Source organism: Salmo salar, chromosome 22 (genome assembly GCF_965601325.2).
Source record: "Salmo salar chromosome 22, fSalSal1, whole genome shotgun sequence".
Classification (NCBI taxonomy): Eukaryota; Metazoa; Chordata; class Actinopteri; order Salmoniformes; family Salmonidae; genus Salmo; species Salmo salar.
This window is the reverse complement of record NC_138312.1, coordinates 3,411,868-3,429,803: the sequence shown is the minus strand read 5'-3', so window position 1 is coordinate 3,429,803 and position 17,936 is coordinate 3,411,868. Positions and strand designations below refer to the sequence as shown.

Genomic DNA, 17,936 nt, shown 5'->3' with positions numbered 1-17,936 from the left:
AGTAAATCTCATTATCTTATACTCCCTGCTAACAAGAAGCATATTAGATTTGGGAGTTTAGTGGTAAGATTTGAGTCACCCGGTTCATGCTAATTGTTTCCATTTACTTTAGATCACACATGTACACTTAGCCAAATGTATTTTACTGTAATGTTTTTTTGGTCTATTGTTGTCGACAATGATCAAGGTGTTGATCTTAGTCTTAGATCAATATAGGATTATTCATGCAATACAGTGCTTACTAGTTTGTTTTGTAATATTCCATTTAGTCATAATTGCCTAGACTGCCATGTTAACCCTTTGTTAATGGATAGTGTAAGGGTCATAAGCATCCACCTCTTTGTTTGGCCAGTAAGGACACTTCACCGGGTTAGACCTTTAGACCTTGGGGGCATGGGGGTTATTAGTGACAGTGGTTGGTTCTGTTTGTGTCCACTTGCTGTCCACTGATCGTGCCATTTCTAACCAGATTAGACAGAAGCAACGCCAGGGCTTAGTATTGTGTTGTCAACGATGCATCGAATGTACTTGGCTGAAAGATATTTGTCATGTCCAGTCAGCATCCCAACCCACACACAACCAAATAACCATGGTGATTCCACCAAAGAGACATTTTTACCGTAACACTGATACTGTCCAGGTACAATTTCTTGACATGTTGGAAATCTTTGTTAGCTCTAATTCTTCAAAAACAGAAGAGGGAGGATAGCTCTCAATATATTATTTCCACATTTGACATATTGTCTTGGCGTGTACCCTGGATGGTTAAATAATCTATTATTAGAAAATCAATTGGGTCCTTGAGTAGATTTAAAACAGTCATGATTAAATCATTATTTTACTTGCGATTTATCTTACTTTAGAGAGAGAGCTTTAATTTGAGTCTTTTTTTATAGCTGCTATCTTAAAAAAATAACTATCAAACAAATAGGTATTGAGGTATTGTTGATTTCTGTTTGTAGACTTGCTACAATGGACTTAAATAGCATTCCAATTTACCCGTGGTAGCTAAAACTGGGTTACTGTAAACAATAGGCAACCAAGGTCAAACACGTCAAGAAATTCATCTGAACATTTTGATTACACACAATGTAAGCATAAAATGACACATTTTGTTAACAACAAACATAAAGTGAAAAACAAGCCCTGGAACAAAATAACAAAAATAGTAATCTCCTTTTAATCTTAAAATCCCATTTGCTGTATTTTAGTTAAACTAAATCCAATTTAACATTATTGCTTGTCCACCCTAACAAAATATCGGGTTTTTTACAGATCAGGGTATGATTGAATGCAAACTTTAATTGGATATTCTACCCTCTAGGGTCTCTGAAATATACAAGATCCATCTGATTAATTGTTTCCTGTTTTAATGCCTGATAAAAAGGGAAATTAACACCTTACAAGGCTGACACCAATCGGTGTGCCCTAAGTGCTAACGAGCTATACGTAATAAAGTCCAACCTCAAAACATAAACTGAACTAAAATATAAACATAACATGTAAAGTATTGGTCCCATGTTTCATGAGCTGAAATAAAAGATCCCAGAAATTTTCCATACACACAAAAAGTGTATTTCTCTCAAATGGTGAGCACACACTTGTTTACATTCTTGTTAGTGAGCATTTCTCATTTGCCAAGATAATCCATCCACCTGACAGATATGGCATGTCAAGAAGCTGATTAAACAGCATGATCATTACACAGGTGCACCTTATGCTGGGGACAATAACCCTCGACAACCACTGTGATTACTATTATTTGACCATGCTGGTCATTTATGAACATTTGAACATCTTGGCCATGTTCTGTTATAATCTCCACCCGGCACAGCCAGAAGAGGACTGGCCACCCCTCATAGCCTGTTTCCTCTCTAGGTTTCTTCCTAGGTTTTGGCCTTTCTAGGGAGTTTTTCCGAGCCACCTTGCTTCTACACCTGCATTGCTTGCTGTTTGGGGTTTTAGGCTGGGTTTCTGTACAGCACTTTGAGATATCAGCTGATGTAAGAAGGGCTATATAAATACATTTGATTTGATTTTGATTTAGAGAATATCCAGATGAAAGAGAATGTTTTGATGACGATAAGACTGTGATTTTAGTTGTCCATAAGAGATCATAGTAAATACTAATACCTTGCCTTGTAAATAGCTACGCCCCAGGGTGTCATAAAGACGGAAACACCCTTTCTACTCTGGGGTATAAAACATGTGAGTTAAGAATTTACATACTTGACTAGAGGACCGCGCTGCAGCCAAGGTCCACAATTTGTCACGACCCCAAATCGCAACACGAGGTTGAAGACAAAGAAAATCTCTGAACAATCAGGTTCATGGTTGAGTAGCTCTTCTAAGTACTGTATCTAGGAAGGTGAATTTAAACAGGACCCTCCAGCCTATCTTTTCAAGTCATCGATTGTCTACACGGCCCTCCTACCCATGCTGGGATCATCGACATGGCTGATTAGCCTACTCAGAAGCTCACTCACAGAACGAGTGCAAGGAAACATACAACTAAGCGAAAGGACATTGTCAACACGATGTCACAATCAGAGACTTACACCTGAAGATGAAAGAACAAGGCGTCAGCCAAACCTTTCCCACTAAGCAGAACTCGGCCCACGACAAGATACCCAACGGAGACCTTCAACACGTAAATACATGCATTACACTTTTTACCCATAAGAGCGGCAGTTCGGGGCAAGGTGTTAGAGCTGAAACTAGGCGTAGTTTACAAATGTATCCAAGTGTTGAATTTCTCTATTGTACTTTCTCTCTCTCTCTCTCTGTAAATCTCCATCTTGTGTAACACGTGTCATATTGTGTTAGTCCGCTAGGGACCTGTTGTCATTGTATGATGTTCTAACCAGTAACCTAGAATGTTTGTGTATGTGTATCTTATGTTATCATTTAGCTTGTTAGTAAATAAATAATTAACTCATTTTGTGTGGTACGGAATGATTAGTGAGACATGGGTAGTGAAGATTTACGAATTATGCGACATTCAGAATGAGACTGATGAGGAAATGAATTAATTAGTGACTGCTATGAAATCAATATTCTGATATTATTTGAGTGAATTTGGGAAACGGTAACTCATTAAACAAACTTTCCCATGGTGCCCCAGGTTATTGAGTTAATGGTTACAGGATTAATTTAATTACGTATAAACATAGTTAATTATTCGATAAATAGCATGTCATCACATTAACCTCTATGGGCTAGGTGGGACGCTAGCGTGCCACCCGTGGTGCACTCCATCAACAGCAGGTGCATTTCAAGAGCGGCAAATTTGAATCCAAATAAATGTCAAAATTTAAATTTTTCAAACATACAACTATTTTACACCCTTTGAAAGATAAACATCTCCTTAATCTAACCACGTTTTACGATTTCAAAAAGGTTTTACGGCGAAAGCATAAATTTAGAGTATGTTAGGACAGTACATTTACAAGAGTTGTGTGTAATGTTTTGTCAAGTCAAAGACAGGGTCACCAAAACCATAAAACCAGCTAAAATGATGCACTAACCTTTTACAATCTCCATCAGATGACACTCCAAGGACATTATGTTAGACAATGCATGCATTTTTAGTTCTATCAAGTTCATATTTATATCCAAAAACAGCGTTTTACTATGGCATTGATGTTGAGGAAATCGTTTCCCTCCAATAACCGGCAGTCAAGTCAGCGTCACAAATTAAATAATTAAAATTAGAAAACATTGGTAAAATATTATATTGTCATTTAAAGAATTATAGATTTACATCTCTTGAACGCAATCAACTTGCCAGATTTAAAAATAACCTTACTGGGAAATCACACTTTGCAATAATCTGAGCACTGCGCCCAGAAAAATACGCGTTGCGATACAGACTAGACGTCATGTTGGGGAGATCTAAAATCGAAAATACTATGTAAATAATCCATTACCTTTGATTCTCTTCATCAGATGTCACTTCCAGGTATCACAGGTCCATAACGAATGTAGTTTTGTTCAAAAAAGCTCATCATTTATGTCCAAAAATCTCCGTCTTGTTAGCACATGATCTAAGCCAGCCGGACTTCTCGTCATGAACGAGGGGAAAAAATATATTTCCGTTCGTTCAAACATGTCAAACGTTGTATAGCATAAATCATTAGGGCCTTTTTTAACCAGAACATGAATAATATTCAAGGTGGACGAATGCATACTCTTTTATAACGTATTGGAACGAGGGTACCCAACATGAACTCGCGCGCCAGGTGTCTAATGGGACATCATCGTTCCATGGCTCTTGTTCGGTCAGATCTCCCTCCAGAAGACTCAAAACACTTTGTAAAGGCTGGTGACATCTAGTGGAAGCAATAGGAAGTGCCAAAATATTCCTAAACCCCTGTGTTTTTCAATGGGATAGGTTTAAAGTCAATACAACACATCAGGTATCCACTTCCTGTCAGAAAATGTCTCAGGGTTTTGCCTGCCAAATGAGTTCTGTTATACTCACAGACACCATTCAAACAGTTTTAGAAACTTTAGAGTGTTTTCTATCCATATATAATAAGTATATGCATATTCTAGTTACTGGGTAGGATTAGTAACCAGATTAAATCGGGTACATTTTTTTTATCCAGACGTGCAAATGCTGCCCCCTAGCCCTAACAGGTTAACAATAACAATGTCACGACAGTGATATGGATACCAAGGAACTTGAAACTTTCAACCCGCTCCACTACAGCCCCGTCGATGTGAATGGGGCTGTGTTCGGCCCTATTTACCTTTAGTCCATGATCATCTCCTTTGTCTTGCTCACGTTGAGGGAGAGGTTGTTGTCCTGGAACCACACTGCCAGGTCTCTGACCTCCTCCCTATAGGCTATCTTATTATTGTTGGTGATCAGGTCTACCACCGTTGTGTCATTAGCAAACTTAATGATGGTGTTGGAGTCATGCTTGGCCATGCAGTTGTTGGTGAATAGGGAGCACACACCCCTGAGGGGCCCCCGTGTTGAGGATCAGCGTGGCAGATGTTATTGCCTACCCTTACCACCTGGGGGCGGTCCGTCAGGAAGTCCAGGATCCAGTTGCAGAGGGAGGTGTTTAGTCCCAGGGTCCTTAGCTTAGTGATGAGATTTGTGGGCACTATGGTGTTGAATGCTGAGCTGTAGTCAATTAACCGCATTCTCACGTAGGTGCTCCTTTTGTCCAGGTGAGAAAGGGCAGTGTGGAGTGCGATTGAGATTGCGTCATCTGTGGATCTGTTGGGGCAGTATGCGAAGTGGCGTGGGTCTAGAGTTTATGGGATGATGGTGTTGATGTGAGCCATAACCAGCCTTTCAAAGCACTTCATGGCTACCGACATGAGTGCTATAGGGCGGGAGTCAATTAGGCAGGTAGTCATTCTTTGGGCACAGAGACTATGGTGGTCTGCTTGAAACATGTAGGTATTACAGACTCAGTCAGGGAGAGGTTGAAAATGTCAGTGAAGACACTTGACAGTTGGTCCAAGCATGATCTGAGTACACGCCCAGGTAATCCATCTGGCCCTGCGGCCTTGTGAATGTTGACCTGTTTAAAGGTCTTGCTCACATTGGTTACGGAGAGCGTGATCACACAGTGGTCCGGAACAGCTGGTGCTCTCATGCATGTTTCAGTGTTGCTTGCCTCAAAGCGAGCATAAAATGCCTTTAGATCGTCTGGTAGGCTCGTGTCACTGGGCAGCTCGCGACTGGGTTTCCCTTTGTAGTCCGTAACAGTTTGCAAGCCCTGCCACATCCGACAAGAGTCAGAGCCGGTGTAGTAGGATTCAATCTTAATCCTGAATTGACGCTTTGCCTGTTTGTTTGATGGTGCGTCTGAGGGCATAGCGGGATTTCTTATAAGCATCGTCATTAGTGTCCTGCTCCTTGAAAGTGGCAGCTTTAGCTCGGTTCGGATGTTACCTGTAATCCATGGCTTCCGTTCGGGATATGTACATTAATGCCATTGGATGAATCCCGGAACATATTTCAGTCTGTGCTAGCAAAACAGTCCTGTACAGTAGCATCCGCCTCATCTGACCACTTCTGTATTGAGCGAGTCACTGGTACTTTCTGCTTTAGCTTTTTCTTGTAAGCAGGAATCAGTAGGATAGAATTATAGTCACTGGTACTTACTGCTTTCGTTTTTGCTTGTAAGCAGGAATCAGTACGATAGAATTACGGTCAGATTTGCCAAATGGAGGGTGAGGGAGATCTTATACACATCTCTGTGTGTGGAGTAAAGGTGGTCTAGAGTTGTATTCCCATCTGACATGCTGGTAGAAATGAGGTAAAACGGATTTAAGTTTGCCTGCATTAAAGTCTCCGGGCACTAGGCGTACCACTTCTGGATGAACATGTTCTTGTTTGCTTACGGCCTTATACAGCTCGTTGAGTGCAGTCTTAGCGCCAGTGTTCGTTTGTGGTGGCAATTCCTCAAGACTACCAAACCTCTTGAGGACCCCTTCGAGATAAAATCCCGTTACCGGGATTGGTTGGACAACAACCAGTGAGATAGCACGGCGCGAAATTCCCCAAAAATTCTAAAAAGAATAATTTCAAAATTAAAATTCAAGCATTACACGGCATTTTAAAGATACTCTACTCCTTAATCCAACCACATTGTCCGATTTCAAAAAGGCTTTACGGTGAAAGCAAAACATTCGATTATTTTAGGATAGCATCTTAGCAAAAAAATAAATAACAGCCATTTTCCAAGCACGGATAGCCGTCACAAAACCAGATATACAGCTAAAATGAAGCACTAACCTTTGACAATCTTCATCAGATGACAATCCTAGGACATCATGTTAGACAATACATGCGTTTTTTGTTCGATCAAGTTCATATTTATATCCAAAAAACCCATTTTACATTGGCGCGTGACGTTCAGAAAATGTTTTCTCCCCATAACCTTCGGTGAATGTGCACATCAATTTACAGAAGTACTCATAAACATTGACAAAATGTATAACAATTATTTAAAGAATTAGAGATAATCTACTCCTTTATGCAACAGCATTGTCAGATTTCAAAATAACTTTACGGAGAAAGCATATTGTTCAATATTCTGAGTACAGAACTTAGCCTTCAATGCTAAGCTATACAGTTAGCCTACAACCACGGCGTCGACAAAATCTCTGAAATATTTTCTTACCTTTGCTGATCTTCGGTGGAATGCATTCGGAAGGGCTCCCACTTCCACAAGAAATGTTCATTTGTTCTGCAAAGTCCATCATTTATGTCCAAATACCTCCGTTTTGTTGACCCATCCAGAACACTTTACAATGCCATGAGGCGTGGACGCAAATCCATAGATGAAAAGTTAAAAAGTTCCATTACCGTTTGTAGAAACATGTCAAACGATGTTTACAATCAATCCTTTAGGGTATTTTTTAACGTAAAATTGCGATCATCTTCCAACCGGACAATAGGTATTCATCCCAGAAGAAAAATAATGAACAGCGAACTCGCGTGCACGCGCGTCACGAGACACCTGTCCTCAGACTGGCCACTGATTGACTTGAGCCACAATTGTCTGCCCGGTAACAGGTGACGGATGAAACCAGTTTCTAAAGATTGTGGACAGCCAATGGAAGCCTTAGGAGGTGCAACGTAAACCCTATGTCACTGTAGTTTCTCAAGGGATTCAAAATAAGAACTACATTTCTCATTTCTTCCACTTCCTGATTCAATTTTTCTCAGGTTTTTGCCTGCCATATGAGTTCTGTTATACACACAGACACCATTCAAACAGTTTTAGAAACTTCAGAGTGTTTTCTATCCAAATCTACTAATACTATGCATATTCTATTTTCTGGGCCAGAGTAGTAACCTGTTTAATTTGGGTACGTTTTTCATCCGGCCGTGAAAATACTGCCCCCTAGCCCCAAGAGGACATTGCGCACCAGCTTTTATTGACAAATAGACACAGACTCCCAACCCCCGTCTTACCGGACGTAGCTGTTTTGTCCTGCCGTTGCACGGAAAACCCAGCCAACTGTTTATTATCCGTGTCGTTGTTCAGCCATGACTCGTGAAACGTAAGATTTTACAGTTTTTAATGTCCCGTTGGTAGATTAGTCTCCAACGGAGCTCAACCAGTTTATTCGCCAGTGATTTTGACGTTGGCCAATAGAACGGATGGTAGAGGCGGGTTACCCACTCGCCGACATATTCTCACAAGGCACCCTGAGCTGCGCCCCCTGTATTTCCTTCTTTTCTTCATGCGAATGATGGGGATTTGGGCCTTGTCTGGGAGCAAGATTATATCCTTTGCGTCAGACTCATTAAAGAAAAAATCTTCATCCAGTTCGAGGTGAGTAATCGCTGTTCTGATATCCAGAAGCTCTTTTCGGTCATAAGAGACGGTAGCATCAACATTATGTACAAAATAAGTTACAAACAATGCGAAAAAACACACAAAATAGTTCAATTGGTTAGGAGCCCAGAGAACGGCAGCCATCCCCTCCGGCTCCATTCTCATCTACGGGTGTGGCTGAAATAGCAGAATCCACAAATTTGAAGGCGTTTCCACATACTTTTGGGCATGTAGTGTACTTCAGTTTCATCAGCGACGGGAAAGAGGAACCTTTTAAAAGGCCCAGTACAGTCGAACGGGATTTTCCTGTGTTTTATATAATGAACAAAAATATAAACGCAACATGCAACAATTTAAAAGATTTGACTGAGTTAGAGTTCATATAAGGAAATCAGTCAATATAAATACATGTATTAGGCCTTAATCTATGGATGTCACATGACTGGGCAAGGGTGCGGGCAAGGGTGCGGGCAAGGGTGCAGCCATGGGTGGGCCTCCCCGCCCCGCCCAGCCAATCAGAATGAGTTTTTCCCCACAAAAAAGGCTTTAATACACACAGAAATACACCTCAGCACCCCCTCAGATGAAGATCCAAATTCGGAGGTCCTGGGCTGGCATGGTTACATATGGTCTGCGGTTGTGAGGCCAGTTGGACATGCTGTCAAATTCTCTAAAACTCCGTTGGAGGCGGCTTATGGTAGAGCAATGAACGTTAAATTCTCTGCCAATAGCTCTGGTGGACATTCCTGCTGTCAGCATGCCAATTGCACGCTCCCTCAAATTGAGACATCTGTGGTATTGTGTTGTGTGACAAAACGGCACATTTTAGAGTGGACTTTTATTGTCCCCAGCACAAGGTGCACCTGTGTAATGATACTGCTTTTTAATCAGCTTCTTGATATGCCACACCTGTCAGGTGGATGGATTATCTTTTTTTAATGCTTTCTAACAAATTTTGTAAAGAAATGTGTGCTCTAAATTTGAGAGAAATAAGCTTTTTGTGCACATGGACAATTTCTGGGATATTTTATTTCAGCTCTTGAAACATGGGACCAACACTTTACCTGTTCTATTTATATTTTTGTTCAGTATATATATTTCCACATTATGAGGTTGGAATAATACTGTGACACTGTGGAAATTAGAATAATGCCCTTTTAGTGTAAGTGCTGTTTGAAAAGAACACCTGAAATATCAGCCTGTTTTGGTGGGATGGAGTTTTGGAATGGATGGTGACATCAGCAGGCAGTAAATATGTTGATAGACCAATAAGAAAGAGATCTAAACCATCTCTGCCAATAACAGCTAGTTTTCAGTTTTCCCCTCCCCACCCAGACCACTCCCAGACAGTCCTAGCAAAATACTTGCTTGAGACATTGCTCTTGCTAAGAAGCTATTTTTGAACATTTTTGAACATTTTGAGTGGAAATAATTACAGTAAGGTACTTAATTGTTACCCAGAAATTATTTGATATTGAGATAAAAACAGCTGCATTGGGCCTTTTAAAATTGAAGTCATATTTGTGAGACGGTGCATAGCTCTATAAAACTAAAGTCATTTCCATAGAAGTGCAATTAGCACCGCTAAGAACAAAAATTACAACCCAGAGATTAAATATTATTAGCTAAAAAACAATGAACACAGTGTTGCTACTCTTAACTAGTTTGGGACGTCGTGGGAGATTGGGGCTGTTTTGATTAAAAAACATAATGCACCCTCAATGATAAATGAAAAGATACCAAAGTCTTTATGGAATGAGGATATCATAGTGCATCGATAATGGCAAGGTCTGCTGATTTGTAGTTTATACATTACATCCAGTCATACACATACAATGTATTCATTTGTGCTCATTAATTCATGCTGTTTTAATAGTTTGATAACAGGGCTATAATCAGCGCTCATTATACAGTTATTACAAGTGTAACCAATCATAATTGTGGTATTAATTAGTGGAACAATTAAGGTCTTACTATGTTTCCATTAGCTTGCGGATCTATCAGGCTAGTGCCTTTACTGCAAAGTATTGTCTGTTTCAATACATGTAAATGTATGGAACAACAGCAATATGGCAGCTATTTTAAGCCATCTCATGATCTAGCCTAGTTAAAAAATGCATTTATTTTGACATTTTGGCCTTGCTCAGAACAGGATGACAGTTTACTGGAATGAAAAGTGTCATATTTTTGGCATGTGCAGGGATGGAATTTGGGCGCTGGCTAGCCAGGCTAGTAGACCTCAATTTATACTACTAGCCCAAGTAACATTTGCGTCAACAATCTGTGAAATATGATATGATTTCAGTGGCCTGGCACATTTTTAACTAGCTTGGTCAAAAAAGTACTATCCTTGGGCTAGCAGACTAGTGTAATTTCCATCCCTATGTGTATAGGCAGCATGTCTACAGTACACCCCATGCATGTATTTGAACTAGGAACAGGACAAGACAGTGGAACCAAGACAATACCACGGTAAAGACAGAAACACTGACACTCACCATCCTCCTCCGTCTGCTTGACGATCTCCTCGCTCTCCTTGCTGCCCTCGGGGTTGGCAAGGACCAGGCGAAGGCGAACGGTGACAAAGGGCCTCAGGCCCCGCAGGGTATAGTGGGACGACGTCTGGATCAGTTCCTCGGCCGCAAACTCCTGCTGGTTAAACACGTACTGGTACTGCACGGTCAGGTTGTAGCTGTGGCAGCGTGTCACGGCATAGCCAAACGTCTCCCACTGCAGGGTGAGCTGGCGGGCCCGGATGTCCACCACATTGACATTCTGAGGCCCGTTGACTGGGTCTGAAGGGAGAAGAAGAGAGGAACAGGGGTTAGAGTTTGTGAATCCAACCATTGGCAAATGAAGAGGAACTGCCTTAGTAATGGTATTAGTATTTGTCTTAGTATTCTTGGGATCCTGTAACTGATTGAACAGGAAATTCAAGACTTGACACATGGATTTCACATGATGAGCCGATGTTGGGCAGCATTGAGTCACATGAAGAAAAAAACTTGAACTGCTATTGATGTATTATAGTGTTAGTTGTTTAGCAGCGATGATCAGAAACAGATACATACACTTTGTTCAAGTTGTCTGCCTTCCGTAAATCTCCACTAACCACTAACCCCCCACCATGGATGATCGTTGGGCTATCACAGCAGAATCATCCATATGTTGCGAGTATCATGGTTAAGTCGATACTGTACATCATGCCTGAAAGCATGATAAAGCTCTTTAGCCTCAAGGTCAGTCTAATTCCCCTAGATTGGCTAATAACAATGGCTAAATCACATAAGATGGTGGGAGACGAGTCTGCCCTTCCATTTGGGTTCTGTTTCGGTGCGTCTGGGTGGGAGTTGAAATTTAAAGGCTTTGTTTAATTTTACAAGATGAAAGCTGGTCATTTAATCTGGACAAGCCAAAGCTAAGTGCACAAACAAATGGCATTTGGCTGCTGAGCACTTGAACCTTTTGAAGTGGTTGTTTAAAAACCATTCAAATCGATGTCAGAGCCCCTGTGGAAATCTAATCAGCATAATAAATAAATAAACATCTGTCAGTTTAAGCTAGATATATGTGTTTTCTTATGTCACTCAGATATAGGACAGACACTTCAGAACAAACTTCATTTAGATTTTTTTTTTGGGGGGGGCTACTATATTCAATGCGTTTGTATGGTCTAATAGCAGTAAGTAATTCATCAAATATTATAATTTTTTTCTTTTTTGGATACTTGAAGGGGTCTTAAAATTCAAAATCAAATAGCAAAAATGGTCCTTTGTATGACCTTCTTAAAACATTTCCAAATAGCTTAGTAGACACGCCCTCCCCCGGCTTAGACAGGGCTTAGGGTTAAAAACCCCTTGAATCTTATCAATGGCATCATCCAAAGAAGCAACTATGCATAAACTATGCAACAGCTTATTGTTTTGTGATCCAATACAATGTTTAAAGACGCCTACTTTTTGATGGAGTCTGAAGAAAGGAGAACCACAGGCTCCATGCATTGCAGTTGTGGTAAACTAAGACAGCAATCAAAATAACTACCGGTAAATTTACTTTTTCATGCATAACATAATGCTGTTCTACACAGAACTCAAAAAACAAAACACAGTACTAGACGGCTTTCTCATGCTAACAAAGCCCTTGAAATAGTATTATGCATGCTTATAACAAGGCCTCACAGTAGATTTACAATGGGCTATAGCCCAATTTCTGGAACTGATAGAGCAGGGCCGGCCCCAGGCATAAGTGGGTGTCTCAATTTACTATCGAGAGTAAGCAATTTTGACATTTGGTTGTGCATTAGCAGTTTTTCTCTTGTTATGTCAGTCACTGAAGTCACTCAATTAGTCATGTCAGTTAACAATTTTTAGATTGGTAGCTAGTCTAACCAGCTCTCTAAATTTGAAGTGATCAAACTCACCCAGGGGCCCTGACCTCCAGGGGAGCCCCATTGATTGTATTAGTCATTCTCACTCTGATATATTAACATGGCATAAGTTATGGTAAAATGTGTTGAATTGCAGGAAATTTGCTTTAAAACTGAAGAAAAAAAAAATCTTTACCCATGACAAAATGGGTAGAATTAAAGGAAATTAGTTGTAAAACAGAAAAAATATTATCTCTGTCCCATGGCAAAATTAATACAATTGCATGAAATGTGTAATAAAATTGCTAATCTTCCTCTCTGGCCCATGGCAAAATGTGCAGAATTGCAGGAAATTAAACGTTTCTCTTTGACATCAAGAAGGGGTCCAAATTTTGGGGGGGCTGCGAGGTGGGTGGGCCCCCCAACCAAATCTTGCTTAGGGCCACCAAAAGGCTAGGGACAGCCCTGTGATAGAGAATAATGCTGAACAACAAAAACCCAGATTAAGGCTAATCTAAGGCTAATCTGGATTCATTTCGGAAAGCAGCTCTAAGAACATTGCTAATTTCGGACTGGAAAATCCAATAGGGGGAACTTCCCAAATCGGCAAAGTTATAACTGAGTTATAACTTTGCTTTTGTCGTTAATTAAGTCAATGAAGTCATCTCCTGAGTTGCTCTTGATTTTGACAAGTAATGGATCATTTTTATTTATTATCTTCCTCCCTCTCTTCCATCTTCCTCCTCCAGCTCTTCTCAGCTATCTACCCCAATCTGAGCGAAGGAGGGAGGGAGGGATGGAGAGAAGGCAGCTAGCATTATACATGACTCAAATCTCATTAATCAGGGTACATGGCAGTCGCAGTGGTTGGCACACACTGAGAAGGGGCACCGGGGAGGTTTGCTATGCCATGGGTGGGCCGACTCCACCACAGATAGGGGTGCGGGGCTCAGGGTAGCAGCACCGGTGATCGATGAGCGGGGGATTATTAATCGCAGACGTTGGGGAGCTCCGTCAAGAAGAAAAGGGGGGGATGGAAATCAATCTTAATGCTGGCCCTGGTTCGCCCTGCTGACACGCCGCCACATTCGTCATCCGGCCGCTCCTCAAAAGAGCAAAGTGGAAATTGCTAACAATAAACATATCAATGGGTGCCCACAATAGCCAAATGTGTGGGTATTTTAAACAGCGCAAGGAGAGAAAAAAGACAGAAACATAAAAATATGATAAGTCAGTGTCATTGGCTAGGATACCACTGGCTTTTATCCTTAGGGACTGGAGGGTCAAATGCAACCCACAAAGCACAGCAGTGAAGTAGTAGGCCCAAAAGTGCTTCTGGACTCTAAAGCCGTTTTCCACCACCTTAACACTATGACCACAGTCATTTTGCAGAGGTAGCTCTTTTAATCCACAGCCCTGGATCAACAACAAATCATCACAACCCCAAGACAAAAATGGAAGATGGAAATGTTATCTGATGTCGCTGTATTTGAAATAGCTTACGGTCGGAAATGCCCCCGAACCAAAAACTAAAAAAATTGTGATTATTCAATATCTACAGTCTAACGTATAACAGTGCACTCGAATTAAATTATTAACGTAATGATTATGAAGGGAATGTGAATGCTCCATAATGGCCGCAGTGCCCCCAATATTCAGTAGCAAAAGCATCCTAAAGACAAGATCAGCCCCCAACAGATACAGTGCATTCGGAAAGGATTCAGACCCCTTGACTTTCCCTACATTTGTTACGTTACAGCCTTATTCTAAAATGGATAAAATAGTTTTTTCCCCTAATCAATCTAAACACAATACCCCATTAAAACAAAGCAAAAATAGGTTTTTAGAATTGTTTGCAAATGTATTCCAATTTAAAATTGAAATATCACATTTACATACAGTTGAAGTCAGAAGTTTACATACATTTTAGACAAATACAGTTGAAGTCGGACGTTTACATACACTTAGGTTGAAGTAATTAAAACTAGTTTTTCACTGGGAATGTGATGAAAGAAATAAAAGCTGAAATAGATCATTCTCTCTACTATTATTCTGACATTTCACATTCTTAAAATAAAGTGGTGATCCTAACTGACCTAAGACAGGGAATATTTAAATGTCAGGAACTATGAAAAACGGAGTTAAAATGTATTTGGCTGAGGCGTATGTAAACTTCCAACTTCAACTGTACATTTAAATTTAGTTTTTCACAATTCCTGACAATTCCTGACAATAATAGTAGAGCAAATGTTTTATTTCAGCTTTTTATCCTCACATTCCCAGTGGGTCAGAAGTTTACATACACCCAATTAGTATTTGGTAGCATTGCCTTTAAATTGTTTAACTTGGGTCAAACGTTTCGGGTAGCCTTCCACAAGCTTCCCACAATGAGTTGGGTGAATTTTGGCCAATTCCTCCTGACAGAGCTGGTGTAACTGAGTCAGGTTTGTAGGCCTCCTTCCTCGCACATGTTTATTTAGTTCTGTCCACACATTTTCCATAGGATTGAGGTCAGGGCTTTGTGATGGCCACTCCAATACCTTGACTTTGTTGTCCTTAAGCCATTTTGCCACAACTTTGGAAGTATGCTTGGGGTCATTGTCCATTTGGAAGACCCATTTGCGACCAAGCTTTAACCTCCTGACTGATGTCTTGAGATGTTGCTTCAATATATCCACATAATTGACATTCCTCATGAAGCCATCTACTTTGTGAAGTGCACCAGTCCCTCCTGCAGCAAAGCACCCCCACAACATGATGCTGCCACCACGGTGATTCACGGTTGGGATGGTGTTCTTCGACTTGCAGGCCTCCCCCTTTTTCCTCCAAACATAACAACGGTCATTATGGCCAAACAGTTCTATTTTTGTTTCATCAGACCAGAGGACATTTCTCCGAAAAGTATGATCTTTGTCCCCATGTGCAGTTGCAAACCGTAGTCTGGCTTTTTTTATGGCGGTTTTGGAGCAGTGGCTTCTTCCTTGCTGAGCGGCCTTTCAGGTTATGTCGATGTAGGACTTGTTTTACTGTGGGTATAGATACTTTTGTACCTGTTTCCTCCAGCATCTTCACAAGGCCCTTTGCTGCTGTTCTGGGATTGATTTGCACTTTTCGCACCAAAGTACATTCATCTCTAAGAGACAGAACGTGTCTCCTTCCTGAGCGGTATGAGAGCTGCGTGGTCCCATGGTGTTTATACTTGCGTACTATTGTTTGTACAGATGAACATGGTACCTTCAGGCGTTTGGAAATTGCTCCCAAGAATGAACCAGACTTTTGGAGGTCTACCTTTTTTTTCTGAGATCTTGGCTGATTTCTTTTGATTTTCCCATGATGTCAAGCAAAGAGGCACTGAGTTTGAAGGTAGGCCTTGAAATACAGCCACAGGTACACCTCCAATTGACTCAAATTATGTCAATTAGCCTATTAGAAGCTTCTAAAGCCATTACATAATTTTCTAGAATTTTCCAAGATGTTTAAAGGCACAGTCAACTTAGTGTATTTAAACTTCTGACCCACTGGAATTGTGATACAGATAAGTGAAATAATCTGTCTGTAAACAATTGCTGGAAAAATTACTTGTGTCATGCACACAGTAGATGTCCTAACCGACTTGCCAAAACTAAAGTTTGTTAACAAGGAATTTGTGGAGTGGTTGAAAAATGAGTTTTAATGACTCCAACCTAACTGTATGTAAACTTCCGACTTCAACTGTAAGTATTCAGACCCTTTACTCAGTACTTTGTTGAAGCAGCATTGGCAGCGTTTACAGCCTCGAGTCTTCTTGGGTATGACGTTACAAGGTTGGCACACCTGTATTTGGTTAAATAAAGGTTAAATAAAATTTGGGGGGAGGAGTTTCTCCCATTCTTCTCTGCAGATCTTGTCAGGTTGGATGGGGAGCATCGCTGCACAGCTATTTTAAGGTCTCTCCAGAGATTCAAGTGCGGGCTCTGGCTGGACCACTCAAGGACATTCAAAGACTTGTCCTGAAGCCACTCCTGCTTTGTCTTGGCTGTGTGCTTAGGGCCGTTGTCCTGCTGGAAGCGCCCTGGAGCAGGTTTTCATCAAGGACCTCTCTATACTTTGCTCCGTTCATCTTTCTCTCAATCCTGACTAGTCTCCCAGTCCCTGCCGCTAAAACACATCGCCACAGCATGTAGCCACCACCATGCTTCAACGTAGGGATGGTGCCAGGTTTCCTCCAGACGTGACGCTGAGCATTCAGGCCAAAGTGTTCAATCTTGGTTTCATCAAACCAGAGAATCTTGTTTCTCATGTTCTGAGAGTCCATTAGGTGACTTTTGGCAAACTTCAAGCATGCTGTCATGTGTCTTTTACTGGGGAGTGGCTTCAGTCTGGCCACTGTACCATAAAGGCCTGATTGGTGAAGTGCTGCACAGATGGTTGTGCTTCTGGAAGGTTCTCCCATCTCCACAGAGGAACTCTGGAGATCTGTCAGCTTGACCATCGGGTTCCTGACCAAGGCCCTTCTCCTCCGATTGCTCAGGTTGGCCGGGCGGTTAGCTCTAGGAAAAGTCTTAGTGGTTCCAAACTTCTTCAATTTAAAAATGATGGAGCCTACTGTGTTCTTGGGGACTTTAAATGCTGCAGACATTTGTTGGTACCCTTCGCCAGATCTGTGCCTCGACACAATCCTGTCGTGGAGCGCTACAGACAATTCCTTTGACCTCATGGCTTGGTTTTTGCTCTGACATGCACGGTCAACGGTTTGACCTTATATAGACAGGTGTTTGCCTTTCCAAATCATGTCTAATCAATTGAATTTACCACAGGTGGACTCCAATCAAGTCGTAGAAACATCTCAATGATGATCAATGGAAACAGGATGCACCTGAGCTCAATTTCGAGTCTCATTACAAAGGGTCTGAATACTTATGTACGTAAGGTATTTCTGTTTTTTATTTTTTAAACATTTGCATCATGATCATGGGGTATTGTGTGTAGATTGATGTGTTTAAAAATGTGTTTAATCCATTTTAGATTTAGGCTGTAATTTAACAAAATGTGGAAAAAGTCAAGGTGTCGTCTGAATTCTTTCTGAATGCACTGTACGTGACTTAAACAATTGGATTAACACGACTACAAGCAGATGTTCCAGCGATTCTTTTTTACTGGTTTTTAATTACTCCCCAGTGAATGTAGTTGATAATTTGCCAGCCATTTTTTAAAAGCGACTCCAAAGTTGGAAGGAAAACTACACGTTTTAATTTAGCAACATTATACATGCGTGA

At 41.0% G+C, this 17,936-nt stretch overlaps 1 protein-coding gene across 4 annotated transcripts in view; it reads right to left on the bottom strand.

Annotated features, from left to right (window-relative positions):
• The window catches only part of LOC106582631 (receptor-type tyrosine-protein phosphatase T), a 593,162-nt gene that overhangs the window by 298,775 nt on the left and 276,451 nt on the right, over positions 1 to 17,936 (bottom strand). For all 4 annotated transcript variants that reach the window (XM_082967335.1, XM_045705246.2, XM_082967334.1 and 1 more), the window contains one exon: positions 10,814 to 11,110. In XM_082967335.1, coding sequence (XP_082823461.1) covers positions 10,814 to 11,110 — 297 coding nt within the window. The remainder of the gene's footprint in view (positions 1 to 10,813; positions 11,111 to 17,936) is intronic.